The sequence below is a fragment of the Cyprinus carpio genome, chromosome A23, assembly GCF_018340385.1.
Source record: "Cyprinus carpio isolate SPL01 chromosome A23, ASM1834038v1, whole genome shotgun sequence".
Lineage (NCBI taxonomy): Eukaryota > Metazoa > Chordata > Actinopteri > Cypriniformes > Cyprinidae > Cyprinus > Cyprinus carpio.
The window spans coordinates 10,358,532-10,372,204 of record NC_056594.1 but is presented as its reverse complement, the minus strand read 5'-3'; the positions used below and the strand labels follow the sequence as shown (position 1 = coordinate 10,372,204).

At 34.9% G+C, this 13,673-nt stretch overlaps 2 protein-coding genes across 3 annotated transcripts in view; both read left to right on the top strand.

The window, feature by feature from the left end:
- The window catches only part of LOC109066020 (laminin subunit beta-1-like), a 38,927-nt gene extending 34,896 nt beyond the window's left edge, over positions 1–4,031 (top strand). For both annotated transcript variants that reach the window (XM_042713032.1, XM_042713031.1), the window contains exons 28-35: positions 200–447; positions 556–771; positions 852–996; positions 1,563–1,773; positions 1,869–2,010; positions 2,614–2,790; positions 2,891–3,050; positions 3,231–4,031. In XM_042713032.1, the coding sequence (XP_042568966.1) occupies positions 200–447; positions 556–771; positions 852–996; positions 1,563–1,773; positions 1,869–2,010; positions 2,614–2,790; positions 2,891–3,050; positions 3,231–3,367 (1,436 nt within the window). In that variant the 3' untranslated portion in view covers positions 3,368–4,031. The remainder of the gene's footprint in view (positions 1–199; positions 448–555; positions 772–851; positions 997–1,562; positions 1,774–1,868; positions 2,011–2,613; positions 2,791–2,890; positions 3,051–3,230) is intronic.
- A 1,265-nt stretch (positions 4,032–5,296) lies between these two features.
- The window catches only part of LOC109064189 (laminin subunit beta-2-like), a 32,441-nt gene continuing 24,064 nt past the window's right edge, over positions 5,297–13,673 (top strand). Inside the window, exons 1-2 of the mRNA XM_042713030.1 lie at positions 5,297–5,535; positions 5,693–5,763. Of these exons, the coding sequence (XP_042568964.1) occupies positions 5,730–5,763 (34 nt within the window). The 5' untranslated portion in view covers positions 5,297–5,535; positions 5,693–5,729. The remainder of the gene's footprint in view (positions 5,536–5,692; positions 5,764–13,673) is intronic.

Below are 13,673 nucleotides of genomic sequence, written 5' to 3'. Positions count from 1 at the left end.
TAAAGCCTTTTTTTATTGTATGTCCTGTTTCCCTATGCCACATACATTAGGGAAGTAATTTTTTTTACAATTTTTAGACCCATTCCATAGCCTTTTCCCAGAAAATGGGCAGGAAAACCACCTTTTCATTCATATTCACAACAGTTTTGTTAAAAACATTTAACCCATGTTAATGTCTTTTGTCATTTTTGTTTTACAGACCAGTTTGAAAACGTGCGCAAGTACTACCAGAGTTCACTGAATTCAGAGAAGCGCTGTTATGCCTCCGTATATGGACCCCAAAGTCCTGTGGAACAGTCTGAGGATACACGTAAACGTACTGAAGCCCTGCTGAAAGAGAGAAAGGACCTCTTCCTCCGCACAATCCTCGCCAATAATAAGTCTTTGTCTGAACTGGAGGGAAAAGCTCCTGAGATAGACCGAAAGCTCCAGGACCTCAGCAACAGGGTAGAGACTTTGAGCAAAACTTTGGCTTGAGACCTGGAAGAGAGTGTAAGAAAAACATTAACTTTATCAGTGACGCATTCTTGTTTCTTGTTTTTCTTATGCCTTAAGGTATGTGGTGACAATGGCACTGCTAGTGCAAATAGTAGCTGCCCAAATAGCCCATGTGGAGGAGCTGGCTGCCGTAACAGTACCGGTGCGCTGAAGTGTGGAGGGAAAGGATGTAAAGGAACTGTTGGTGCCTCAGTGACGGCCCTGGACAATGCTACTGATGTTCATAAGAACATGACCGCTACCAGCGAGGAGCTACAAACCATTGCTAAAAAGGTAAACGTTGTTTCTTTAAGCTAGTGCAGTGTGAGCATATGCTTGTGAAAGAGCCTGAATAATCTCTGCTTACCTCTCAGCTCAGAGACATCACCACACTTACCCAGACTGTGAAGACTCAAGCAAAGGACACACTTGATAAAGCCCAGCGCAAGAAAGAACTCTTTAAGAACTCCAGCAATATATTTAGAGACTTCATTAAGAAGATTAAAGACTTTTTGAATGGTCAGTGATTGTGTCTTCAGTATTGTTTTTGTGTTGTGTGAAATGCAGAGGCGTTAAGGAATAGTTCAGCGAAAAATGAAAATTTGCTGACCCTTGTGTTGTTCGAAATTCCATACAATACCATAAATGTATACTACCTTTCAAAAGTTTGGAAAATATTAAAAAAACAAACAAAAAAACACCCTCTTACTGACAGTAGTGTAGTCTATATAACAGTATGGCAATAGCGACATGTATCCAACAGACGACAGTTTGAGTTACTTAAATCTTCCCCCGCAAAGCTCTAAAATTTTATTCCTACTTGCACACATTCAAACCTGGTGCATCATGATTGGTAACAAGATGCACTAGAATATTTGTTCAAACTTGCAACATATTTTGTGTTCCATGGATAAAAAAGAAAATCATTTAAATTTTAATGTTAACATACATGTGAGTAAATAATAAATTTACATTTTTGCATGAACTGTCATTCTAAAATGTTTAATTGTCATAAATGCCTAATTATCACTTATTTGAAAACCTTAAAAATACTTTTTTAATACTAAAACTCATGATATATTCAGAGAAGGGAGCAGATCCAGAAAGCATTGAAAAAGTGGCCCAGCAGGTTTTGGCGATCTCCTTGCCAGTCAACAGGACCATAATAGAGAACGTCTTGATCAAGCAGATCAAAGCCAACATCGCCAACCTCACCAGTGTGGAGGGAGTGTTCAACCACACCTCAGAGAAACTGGCCAAAGTCAGGGATCTGCTTAAGAGAGCTCAAGATGCAAAGTAAGCAAGAGAGAACATTGTTCACTTTGGTACACAGAAATCCACATACTGTATAGTAAATGACATTTTGTGTGTGTGATTTTGTGTTGGTGCAGGGCAAATGCTGAAGGGGTGAGCGATAACATCAATAAAACTAAAGAAGCACTTAAAACTTCTCAGAATGCCATAAATATTGCTGAGAAGAAAATGACCACAGCCCAGGAAAACCTCAAGAATGCCCAAAACATCACTACTATGGTAAAACTGATATATGTTGCTACATTGTTTCCTGTTTCTCTCTCTCTCTCTCTTTTTTTTTTACTAACATTTTTTTTTTCTTATTTACACTAGCATTTTTAAAAATGTTTTTGAAAGAAGTCTTTTATTTTCACCAAGATGGCATTTATTTAAAAAATTCTGTAAAAACAGTACAATGTTGTTACAATTTAACATTTTCTGTTTTTATATATTTTAAAATGTAATGTGATGAAAAGCTGAATTTTTCAGCATCATTACTCCAGTGTTACATGATCCTTCAGAAATCATTCTAATATGCTCATTTGCTGCTCAAGAAAGATTTATTTTATTGTTATTATCAATGTTGAAAACAGTTGTGCTGCTTAATATTTATTGTGGAAACTTTTTTTTTTCAGAATTCTTTGATGTTCAAAAGAACAGCATTTATTGGAAATATAAATATTTTGTAACATTATAAATGTCTTTACTGTCACTTTTGATTAGTTTAATTTGTCCATGCAGAAAAAAAGTATTTATTTCTTTAAAAAAAAAAAAAGATCCCAAAACTATTGACTCGTAGTGTCTAATTTGATCTAATCTCCTGCCTATCCCTTCCCTGAACAGGTGAACAACAAACTCTCAAATTTAGAAAAAAACCTCATGGATGTGATGATGCGATTGGCCAATTTGTCAAATGGAGTAGATTCACTGAAAAATAAAACGGAGCAGAACAGGGAGATGACAACAGATGCCAAAGCTCAGTCTGACAGTGCAACTCAAGAGGCTGCTGGACTTCAAGAGGTATGTGTACTGTATGTGTGTGCACGTCTAGCTATATTTATTTAGAGCTTCTGAAATGAACATTTAATGTTATTTGTGTATGCATGTTTGTGTTTAAAAGGAACTGGCAAATGCTGAGAATAAGTATAAGGAGCTGAAAAAGAAGGTGGACTCCGTGGGAGGAACAGGAGAAGGTGACATTAACCAGAAAGCCACGGAGATGAAGAAAGAAGCAGAGGAGCTGCTGAAGAAGGCCACCAAGGACATGGAAACCCTCAGAAGTATGTGTCCAAATGCATTGATCATTTACTGAAGCTATGAGCCAAGTGTTATGCCGAGTGTTTTTTATGCTCTTATTTTGTTTTAAACTCAATGACAAATTTGAAAAATTTTATTCAACAGTTATTTGACTTTGTTTGGCTCTTTTCTCATCGTCTTGTTTTTCTGTCCCTCTTTTGAAGACCTGGAGAGAAAGTTTAACAAGAACGAGCAGGAACTGCAGGAGCAGCGGGATGAACTGGCAGATCTGGAGAAAAATGTTACAGAAGTCAGAGAATATATCCTATTAAGAGTCAAGGGCTACAACAATTGTCAGTAGGAACTGTAAATAAATGACAAAAGCCTGAAATCAGAAATCAACTTATCTTCTCAATCACCCTCTGTGTGATATATATTGTTTCATTACAGCCCAAATTGCTGTTTCATTTACGAATCAGCAGCTTTGCTACTTAATTGTTGTGAAGTTGATGACAAACTTCAGAATGGAGCACTAGGTCTTATCGTCATCATACTAAATATGTTTTACTAAATATCGACCATACTAAGTGGTTCTCAAACTTTTTCAGGCGTCGGTCTCATTTGATGTCCTTTTCACTGCTCCTGACTCGAGTCACCAATTCATATTTTTTCCTAAACTGCTGTTTTGTTCTTATTTTATTGAAACTAGCAAACTTTTTGCTAGCTAAGAAAATGAAACAAATACTTACATACATTGGCAGAACCATCAGGTATGTTATTTAATGTTAACAGTGTCAAAAATCAACCAAACAGACCACAGTTTGAGAACCACTGTACTAAATGAGCTGCAGACCGACTGTTGTGTAGCCTAGTGGCCAAAAACATGCACTGCTCTTCAAATGTTTGGGGCCAGTAAGATTTTTTTGAAAAGAAATTAACACTTTTATTCAGCAAGGATGCATTCATTTGACAAAAGTGAAATTAAAGACATTTAGAATGTTACAAAAGATAACAACTAAGATGAGAACTATTCATCAAAGAATCCTGAATGGCTGCTGAAAATTCACCTTTGCCATCACAGGAATATAATACATTTGAAAATATATGTTAATATATGTTATTTCATAACATTACTTATTTATAGATTTTTGCAGCCTTCATGAGCATAAGAGGCTTCTTTCAAATACATTTTTAAAAATCTTACCGACCATGACTTTTTAACTGTAGTTGCATTTACACACTGAAGTGCCTAACACCATAATTTTTATGTTGCGTATAAGACATATATGAACACATTAAACCTTTGGCATGGAATTCAAAAGTTACTGTTTTGTTTTATTTCTATGCAGAAACAGACTCAGTTCTTTAATGTATTACATGTTTAGTACAGGAGGGGGCGATAGAGAATGTAGAAAAAGTGCATCGGTGGGACACATTACAATGAAACATAATATCAGTCCTCATGTTTATGATTCTAACGCATATTTCAGAATTTCAGGTTTGTTTCAGCATTATATATTGCACCTTTAAAGCTGAGCCCACTGGCTTTTCTGTCTCTGCATCGTCCTTCCTGTGTCTGTTAGTGTTAGGCAGGACAAGTTCATTTCTCTAGTCTAGAGTAATCCTGTCTGTGTTTGGATCAGTGGCTTTAGCTGATTCTGAGCTTTGATTCATATGATACCACTGAATCCCATATTTGTTTCACATCATATGTTTAACTGCTCTTCTCCTGATAGTCCTGGACAATAGGTCCTGTACATTTCATGAGAAAAATTATGTTTGATAGATCACCTGAGTAAAATTAGGCTATATCCAGTTTTGAGTACAGACACATACACATCTTAAAAGCATTATATAATGAATTCATATTAATGAGTTTAAATAAAGTGATTATAAAGTTTTGCTGACAAAATCTAGCTTGTTTTATTATTATTATTATTATTTATTTTAAATAAAGTGATTATAAAGTTTAAATAAAGTGATTATAAAGTTTTGCTGACAAAATCTAGCTTGTTTTATTATTATTATTATTATTATGGGGCTCTCATTTTGTGGGTTTTATTACACTTGTTTGGGCAATGTTTAACATAAAGGTCTTTTTTATTGGTTATTTGCATAAATATATAAATGGTTGCTTAATCGATCATGCAGCTTTCCTAAACCTAAATCTATTAAAAAAACGAATACAGTATTGTGTAAAATTTAATCGGATATTGGTATACTTCTTACTGTGAGAGTCCTTTTAAATCAGTTTTTCAGAAGCGCGCGCATTCCTGTTGGACTACGCGCGTTCATGTGGGCGCTCTGGAAAATAAGTAGTGGATTATTTTTCCTAAATGAGTCGGTGACATTGCCTAAGGACTGTGTTGATTCACCTTTAGCGGGGATCTCTTGAATCCAGTGCGTGATTTCCATCGGTCATTTCCGCGGCTGTAACAGGACTTCAGAAAGTCCGTCTGGCTCTGATAGCGCTCAAAGTCTCAATGGCTTAAAGAACAGCCTGACCATCGACAACATCACAGTAAACATGTGAGCACTCGCTTCCAGCATTAGTAACTGCATACGCATGCTTGTGTTTTATTACTGATATTACTGAAGCTTTCATGTGAAAGTACACTTTGTCTAGTAGTTACAAATATGATAAGTTGAAGTTGTGTGACAGCTGACAGTGATTTTCATATTTTAGAGACGCGCGGCAGCTGAAGGGAGCTCATCGTGAAGCCATGCGCGTGCTTCCCTTCCTGATGATCATCTGTGGTGAGTGTGGCATCAATCGCGTTTTGTCGTTGTTAGAGCAAGACTGTCAATATTTATTCATTTTGTTATTGGTCTTAATATATTTAATTTTTATCTTTATACATTATTGGTAACCTATTAGTGTAATTTATAATGGATGTTAATATGTTTTTTGTATATTATGAAACGACTTTTTTGTTTGTTTGTTTTGTTTTGTTGTTGGGGAATGGCCTCTGCTTATTCCATACTCCTTTTGAGAGAAAGTGCTGATTTTAGAGGTGTACACACACAGTACACTGTTTATTGAATTTTTCTTTTGTTTAGAGAGAGAGAGAGAGAGAGAGAGTATTTATTATTTTTATTAGTAATTATTTTATATAGTATGTATTATATTAATTTATTATTTATTATGTTTTATATATTTATTATATATACTAAGAATTAATTAATATAGTACATTACTATTTTTAATGTTTTTGAAAGAAGTCTCTTCTGCTCATCAAGCCTGCATTTATTTGAAAAAAAAAAACAGTAATATTGTGAAATATTATTACGACTTAAAATAATAGTTTTCTATTTGAATATACTTTTAAAAAATAATTTATTCCTGTGATGCAAAGCTGAATTTTCAGCATCATTACTCCAGCCTTCAGTGTCACATGTAACATCCAGTCTATCACATGATCATTTAGAAATCATTCTAATATTCTGATTTATTATGAGTGTTGGAAACAGTTCTGCTGTCTAATATATTTGATGAATAAAAGGTAAAAAAAGAACTGCATTTATTCAAAATAAAAACAAATTCTAATAATATATATTCTAATAATATATTTTCTTTACTATCAATTTTTATCAATTTAACACATCCTTGCTGAATAAAAGTATTGATTTTATAAAAAAAAAAAAAAAATACTGATCCCAAATTACTGACCAGTAGTGTATATTGTTATTACAAAATATTTATATTTTAAAAACATAGCTTCTTTTTTTTTTTTTTTTTTACTTTTTATTCATCAAAGTATCCTAAAAAAGTATCACATGTTCTGAAAAAATATTAAGCAGCAGAACTTTCCAACGTTTCCAACTTTGATAATGAATCATCATATTAGAATGATTTCTAAAGGATCATGTGATAATGATCCTAAAAATTCAGCTTTGCATCACAGAAAATAAATGATCATTTAAAGTATAATAAATTTAAAAACAATTATTTTAAATTGTAATAATATATCACAATATTAAATCTTTTTCTGTATTTTGATCAAATAAATGCAGGCTTGATGAGCAGAAGAAACGTCTTTTTTAAAAACATTAAAAATAGTAATGTTTCCAAACTTTTGACCTGTACTGTATATATATATAGATATATATATATATATACACACACACACATATATATATATATATATATATATATATATAAATAATTATTAAGTTATATATATAATATTTATCTCTCTATCTATCCATCTATTAAATCTCTCTTTTTTCCATATTCAGTTTTATTATCAGTTTATTTTGATCTGCATTTGTTTCATATTTTCTAAGTAGGGCAGACTGATTGACATTTTTTTTTTTTAATTTGAATATCCATGTTTAGATGTGTTTGAGTCATAAGTCTTAACCTTATGTATAGCTCTTATACCTTTCATACATTATGTATATAGGAACATTTAGATGTGTATGGCAAAGTTTAATCATTCACCAAATGTTTTTGTGACAGACCCCACACAAAACCCATGAATCATTTGCACCTGCTTATATAACTGGAGTCTGTTCTATCAATGTCTCAGTAGACAGTTCAGTTGACTTGTGATGCTCCACACTAAAACTGAGTCTGAAGGGAGGCTTTTTCTCAAAGGTCTCCAGACAATGTTATTACCCCCTTCTGGCACCCAATTAGTTTATTTGCTTATTTCCTCTTGTCTGTCTAGTTAAAGCTGAAACAAATTTATAGGCATACTGAAAGGGATACAAGAGGTCAGCGGGTTACAAAGAGGTAGTATGTATTGGATTCATTCTCTCACCTTTTCAAAAGCGTTAATGTATACTCCTCCTTGAGTTCTTGTTCTTTGATGAATTAAGCTGAACCTTTAGATATCAGACACTAAATCAGCTCAGTTGGATATACTGACCTTCACAATCTTTTTCTTCTCAACCTTTTCTTCCTTTAATCCGGAGTTTGACATTAGTGATATTTGAAGGACCTTCAGTGGGCATGTGATTAGAAATAAACTAAAATGAAATGAAAAAAAAAAATCTAGCAAAATAGAATATATACGTAAGCTTATTAAAATTTAGTTGATACTTAATTTTAATACATTAAATTATTATTTATTATTTAATAATAAAGTTGGGAACCCTCTTTTAATCTTAAAGTGGTCAGCACATTTTATGGTTATATTTAATTTTTCTGGTGGTAATTTCTCTGAATCTGGTACAATAGCAACTATCAAGCTTTCTCCCCATTGTGCTCAAGTTTCTGGTCACTCAGTAGCCAAGTACCGTGGTGAACGGGTGAAGTGTTTGTCTAACATCAGAAATTATATTTGCAGTTTAGTTTAAATAAATGGGCGCTTTGGGTTTGGAAGGAAGGTTTGAGTTAGATTAAGCTTTTACATTTTAAAATATCAAGGAGCATTTGATTCATTGTGCCTTTTTAAAGAGATAACAAGGTTTGGATATTTCAGTTTTGTTTTGTACACATTGCTAATAGTCAGTCACAGTTGCCATTTATACCACTGACCTTGCTCATTAAATACTCCGTCTCCTCGGTGCATTTACAGTGTTCCATATCTTTCTTTATCGTTTAGTGTTACTGTCCAGCTGTCCTCCGCTGTAAGGATTGTGTAGGTGATGGGCTGCAGGGCTCAACAGGAGCCTCTGTGTCTGAGAGGATTGATAAAGCTGGAGAGAATGTGGAGGTGTCGGAGGCAGAGCGGTAGGAGTGTTATTTTTGGTGAGGATCTAATGAAAGTAGCAGGCTTGTAGGAGGCAGACAGCTGATGAGGAGATGCTCTTATTTAGTTCCTGTCACATTTACCGTCTGCTGCTTGTCTGAGTTTAATTTTAAAGCCCTTTGAACTGTTCACAGATTGCAAGACTCTGACACTATTGTTCACAGACAGTTGTGGTTGCCTGTTAATGCAGACTGAATTAATTAAGTCAATTGTTTCTAGAGTTGGCATTCAGATTGGGCGAATAGGTAGAACTACTTTAAGCAAAGATGCTCAAAGGATAATAAGTAAGGAATATTTGACGAGAGAATGTGAGTTATGGAAAATTAATGCGCACCCTGCTGGTGATGGTTGCATCTCAGTGAGTCAGTTCTTAATGAGGTATTTCACTGTTTTCAATGAGTTTTCTACTGGTTTAAAAAAGTTGCACAGAATTTTTTTTTTTTTTTTTTTTAGAAATGATCAGCATTTCAAGTTTGATTCATGCTTTTATAATAATTGATTTTGTTTTGATTCATGTGGACATTTGTAATTCACATGCAGACTGATTTTTTCTTATTTTTACCATCAATACGTCACATTTATGATTACATTTTCAAAAGCAATGGCCAATTAGCGGGAAGGGCCATCCAGCTGTGGGAACATCTGGTAGTGACCAAAAATACTACCACTAGATGATCTCCTTTAATATTTGTATAAATAGGGCAAATGAATATGTGTGACCAATCAGAATTCAGAATTCAACTTTTAAGGGAAGCACTCTATAACTGATAGAATTTATAATTTTGTGTACCAGGACCCTAAAATTCCATCATAATCTTTCTCCAAAAATCAGGAAATAATCCAGTCAAGCTGTTTCTTCAGAGAGACAGAGAGAGGGAGAGAGAGAGAGAGAGAGAGAGAGAGAGAGAGATGAAAAGAAAAGAAAGCCTTGATGAAAATGACATGAAAAGCCATAAGGAACCTTTGTTCATAATTTTCCTCTAAAGGCAAAGCTTTGGTGAAAGTGGAGGAGAGGAAACTGCAAAAATCCCCTTTGACTCTCCTACTTTCAATCTCTTTTTCCTGCTTGTTTGTCTTGTGACTTTTTTCATTCTTCTGATGTGTGCTGAGATCATAGGTCCCCCAGTGAAAAGCTGTGTGGTGGGGACACAGGTAGAAGCCGGCGCATTCAGGACGGTGGCTGTGATCCATAGAGCCGCTTGAATGCTGTCACAGCCGAACACTGCAGAACTCTGCACTCAATAACAATGGGGCAATAGGACGCTTTGATAGAGCTTTGAGGTGGAGGAGGAGGGAAAATAGAAGAAAGGATGAATACAGGGGGTGGAGAGGTGGTGAAATTAAAGGGAAGAAAAGTGTCTGTTTATGTGAGTCGAGCTGAATAAGATTTCCGCCTTAGGGAGGACGTTTCTAAAGTGAGAGAGACGTTGGGTTGTATATCAAATATATGCAGCAAAGTGAGTGAGAAAATGAAGAAAAAAGTTCTGTTGTTAAAGGAATAGTTTAGTTGAAAAATTACAGTTTTGTTATATTTTACTTACCCACATGTTGTTTGAAACCTGCATGACTGACTTTGTTCTGGTCACTTTTTTCCATTCACTTGGGCTTTAAAAAGGACAGTTTTTCTACTGAGCAAATCAATCAGGATGTATTTGTGATCTGAACTTGACTCAAAGGAATGATTTGTTCACAGATTGAACCACTTTTCTCACATTCTTTTACATTTCTCATTCTTTCTTAGACCATTGACCTTTTCCTGAATCATGTCATATTTTATGCTTACTCCAGATGTGGACGTGTGTGTCACAGCTGTATATACCTCCATATGTGATTGTCTGGATATGAGTGCTTTAACAGGCTGTCCTGAGGGGAATGAAGAATGATCTCATCTCTCATGCAGGTCAGGGGAAGGTGTGCAGCACATTATAATTCATGCTCAGCTGTATGCGTTTTCCCCAGAGTACCTGCCCACAGAACATGCTCTTTAATGAGCTGGAACAGCTCCAGAAACTTTCACCATTTCATCTTAGAATTCACTAACGCTTTACAATAAGGTTCAATTTTTTAACCTTAATTAATGCATTTAAAATACAAATATAATACATTGGTTATTAATTTAAGTTAATGTTAATTTTGAAATTGAAAAAAATTCTAAAGGTTTTTACTGCTATTATAATGGATTTCTGTTGAATAAAAGTATTAGTTTATTTAAAAAAAAAAAAAAATCTTAACCAATACTTTTGAATGGTATAGGTAGAACATTAATTAAATTCCATCTGTTTTCTAGATTACTGTCCATATACTGTAGATAAACGTGATAAGCATGGTAAATTTGAATGTGGTCAGATTGTTTGGAATGTTATATTTTTTACATTTTTGGCACAGTTCTCATTGACTTTGTTAATGTGGTACAGTATGAGAGCAGGGCAGGTAAACAGTTAATCGTCTTCATGCTTCGTGTCTTATCGGGAAAAGGTTTGTATTTCATTTCAATTCAAAAACAAACATTTGAAGACTGATTATCTGTATTGTATCTGTCATGTGACACTAAAGACTGGAGTAATGATGCTGAAAATTCAGGAATAAATTACATTTTAAATTATATTCAAACAGGAAAATGTTATTTTAATATTTTATTTTAATGTTAGAGTTTTTATTTATTTATTTATTTATTTTTTCTTTTTCTTTTTTGAGTATTTTTATAGTTATTTTAAATGATACAATATTGCTATTTTTACTTTTATCAAATGAATGCAGCCTTGAGTGTTTAATTACTGACATAATCCATATTCGGAGAGTAATTGTTTCTCATGTGAACGTCTGTAAAAACAAATTTACATGGCATCTGTCAGGATTATGGACCTGTCTGTGTGTGTTTTTGCCCCTGTGACCTAGTTTCTGTCTCCCGTGGTTTGTTCATTTGATTCCAGGTGTGTCTAGTTTCTTCCCCATGCGTTCCATGTCCCCGTTAATCTAGTCATTCCATACACCTGTGTTTCCCCTATTATCCTGCCTTTTATAACTCTAGTCCTTTCAGTTCAGTTTTGTGGGGTCTACCAGTTCCATACGTGTGTCTTCTTCCTGTTTGCCATGTTGGATTTACCCCGTGTTGGATTAATAAAGACTATTTCTGTTATCCTTGGCTCCGTGTTCCCTCCGGCACATTAGTGTGACAGCACCTCAGTGATGAAACTCATGGATTCAGATGGAGATTTATTCATGGTGGATAAAGCGAGTTCTGTGATCCTACGAACCTGGCAACACGCTGCTCACGTGGCCAGTCACATGATTGTCTGATGTAAATAAAATGTCATATGCTTGGAATAACAATTATAAATTCATATTTAATAATATCCTATTTGGTTTTCTGTCTTGCGTTTTATCTCTGAAAATGATGGATGTCATTAAAATGTGGGGATTAGCAGAAATATGTTAATGCAACCTCTTATTTACATAAGGTAAACATAAAGTTGCTTGGTTTATATTTTTATGTAATTGCATGCCTTTATATTTTAAAATTATATTGCATAACTGTTGCGGCCATAATAATGACCTATTTCAAATGTTCATGTGCTTTTCATCTCTTTCTTCTTTTTGTTTGTAACAGCTCCCACTCACTGTGGTGGAGCAGTTATGAAATATTGTTCTTATAAATACTTTCCAGTATGTGTTTTTTTTTTTCAGTAATAACTATGCATGCAAATTCATGTTCTGCAATGCTCAAAAAGGAGTTAAACATTGAATTTTTAATCAATTTCTTGTTTCTTCTCGGATGGCGATTAAATTACCACACAACCTTGGTGTTTGTCAAAAAACAATAGGTGATTCGTCCAGGGATTTTTACTCGCGTGGTGGGAGAAAAACACTGGCATTCTAGATTCAGACGGCGATAAAATCACAGACTAACCCTGTAAATGCTGAAAATCACTTGGTCCAATGAGAAACAATTACTGTTTGAATCGGGATATATCATTGGGATATGTGTAATGGCTGTTCTGCTTTTGTAAGTTTTCGTGTAAAAGCCCTGCTTTCAGAGGGGCCTCTGTGCTTCTTAATGGACTATTTAGAAAGTGACCGGCTGTTTTCTGTCACTCAGCTGATGAAGAATGTGCCATGTTAGTGTCACTTTTTCCCCTTCTGTCAAATGAACAGTCCCCAGGATTAAAATGGCTCTCTGGGGTTATAGAGACAGGCACAAGGATTTGATTCTCTGCCTTCCCTGGTTGGGAATAATCTCCCTCTGAAAGCTAAGAGGGGCAGAAATGCAAAAGAATAAAAAAAAGTGGAGCTCCTGAACAAAGCAGACAGTCCCAGCTGTGATAATCCCTACCTGGCACACTGAGCCAAACCCAGACCATCAGAAACTGAAGACTACAGATTTATTAGGTTTATTAGATTCACAGAAAAAATATCTTAATGAAAAAGTGCAAGAGAAAGGCGGAATGTGTTTAAGAGAGAGAAAGCCAGAGAAAGAGAAGCCCTCTCTTTGTCTCATCCTCTGGGTCTTACTAGGAGATTAACTCAAACAGGACACAAGAGAGCATCATGGGATATGGCCAGTCCACAATCACTGTGTGGCTGTGTTTTCAGAGATATAGAGAACACACTATGCCCTACTACAGTCTGCACTGTACCACACTGAGGCTGAGTTTGTCTATTCTGAGACAGTGAGCCTTGTCAGGACCACAGTACAGCCCCTAGAACAGCCCTTCACTCATTCACAGCAAGAAAAATAAATCAACCGAGGCTGACGCTGTTACAGACTACAGAATATTTATGTCGGTTTGGCAAAGACAGCATATTCTCATTGTAAAATACTTCTTTCAAATGATCTAAACAAACTCCTCTTATCTTCTTTTTAAGATTCCCATTCACCACCTACACCACAGTCCTTGAGTCTCTTCTGATTGTCTATTTGTCTCTCTATTGATCTGTCTATCCATATCTGTCTGTCTGTGTCTTTCAGAC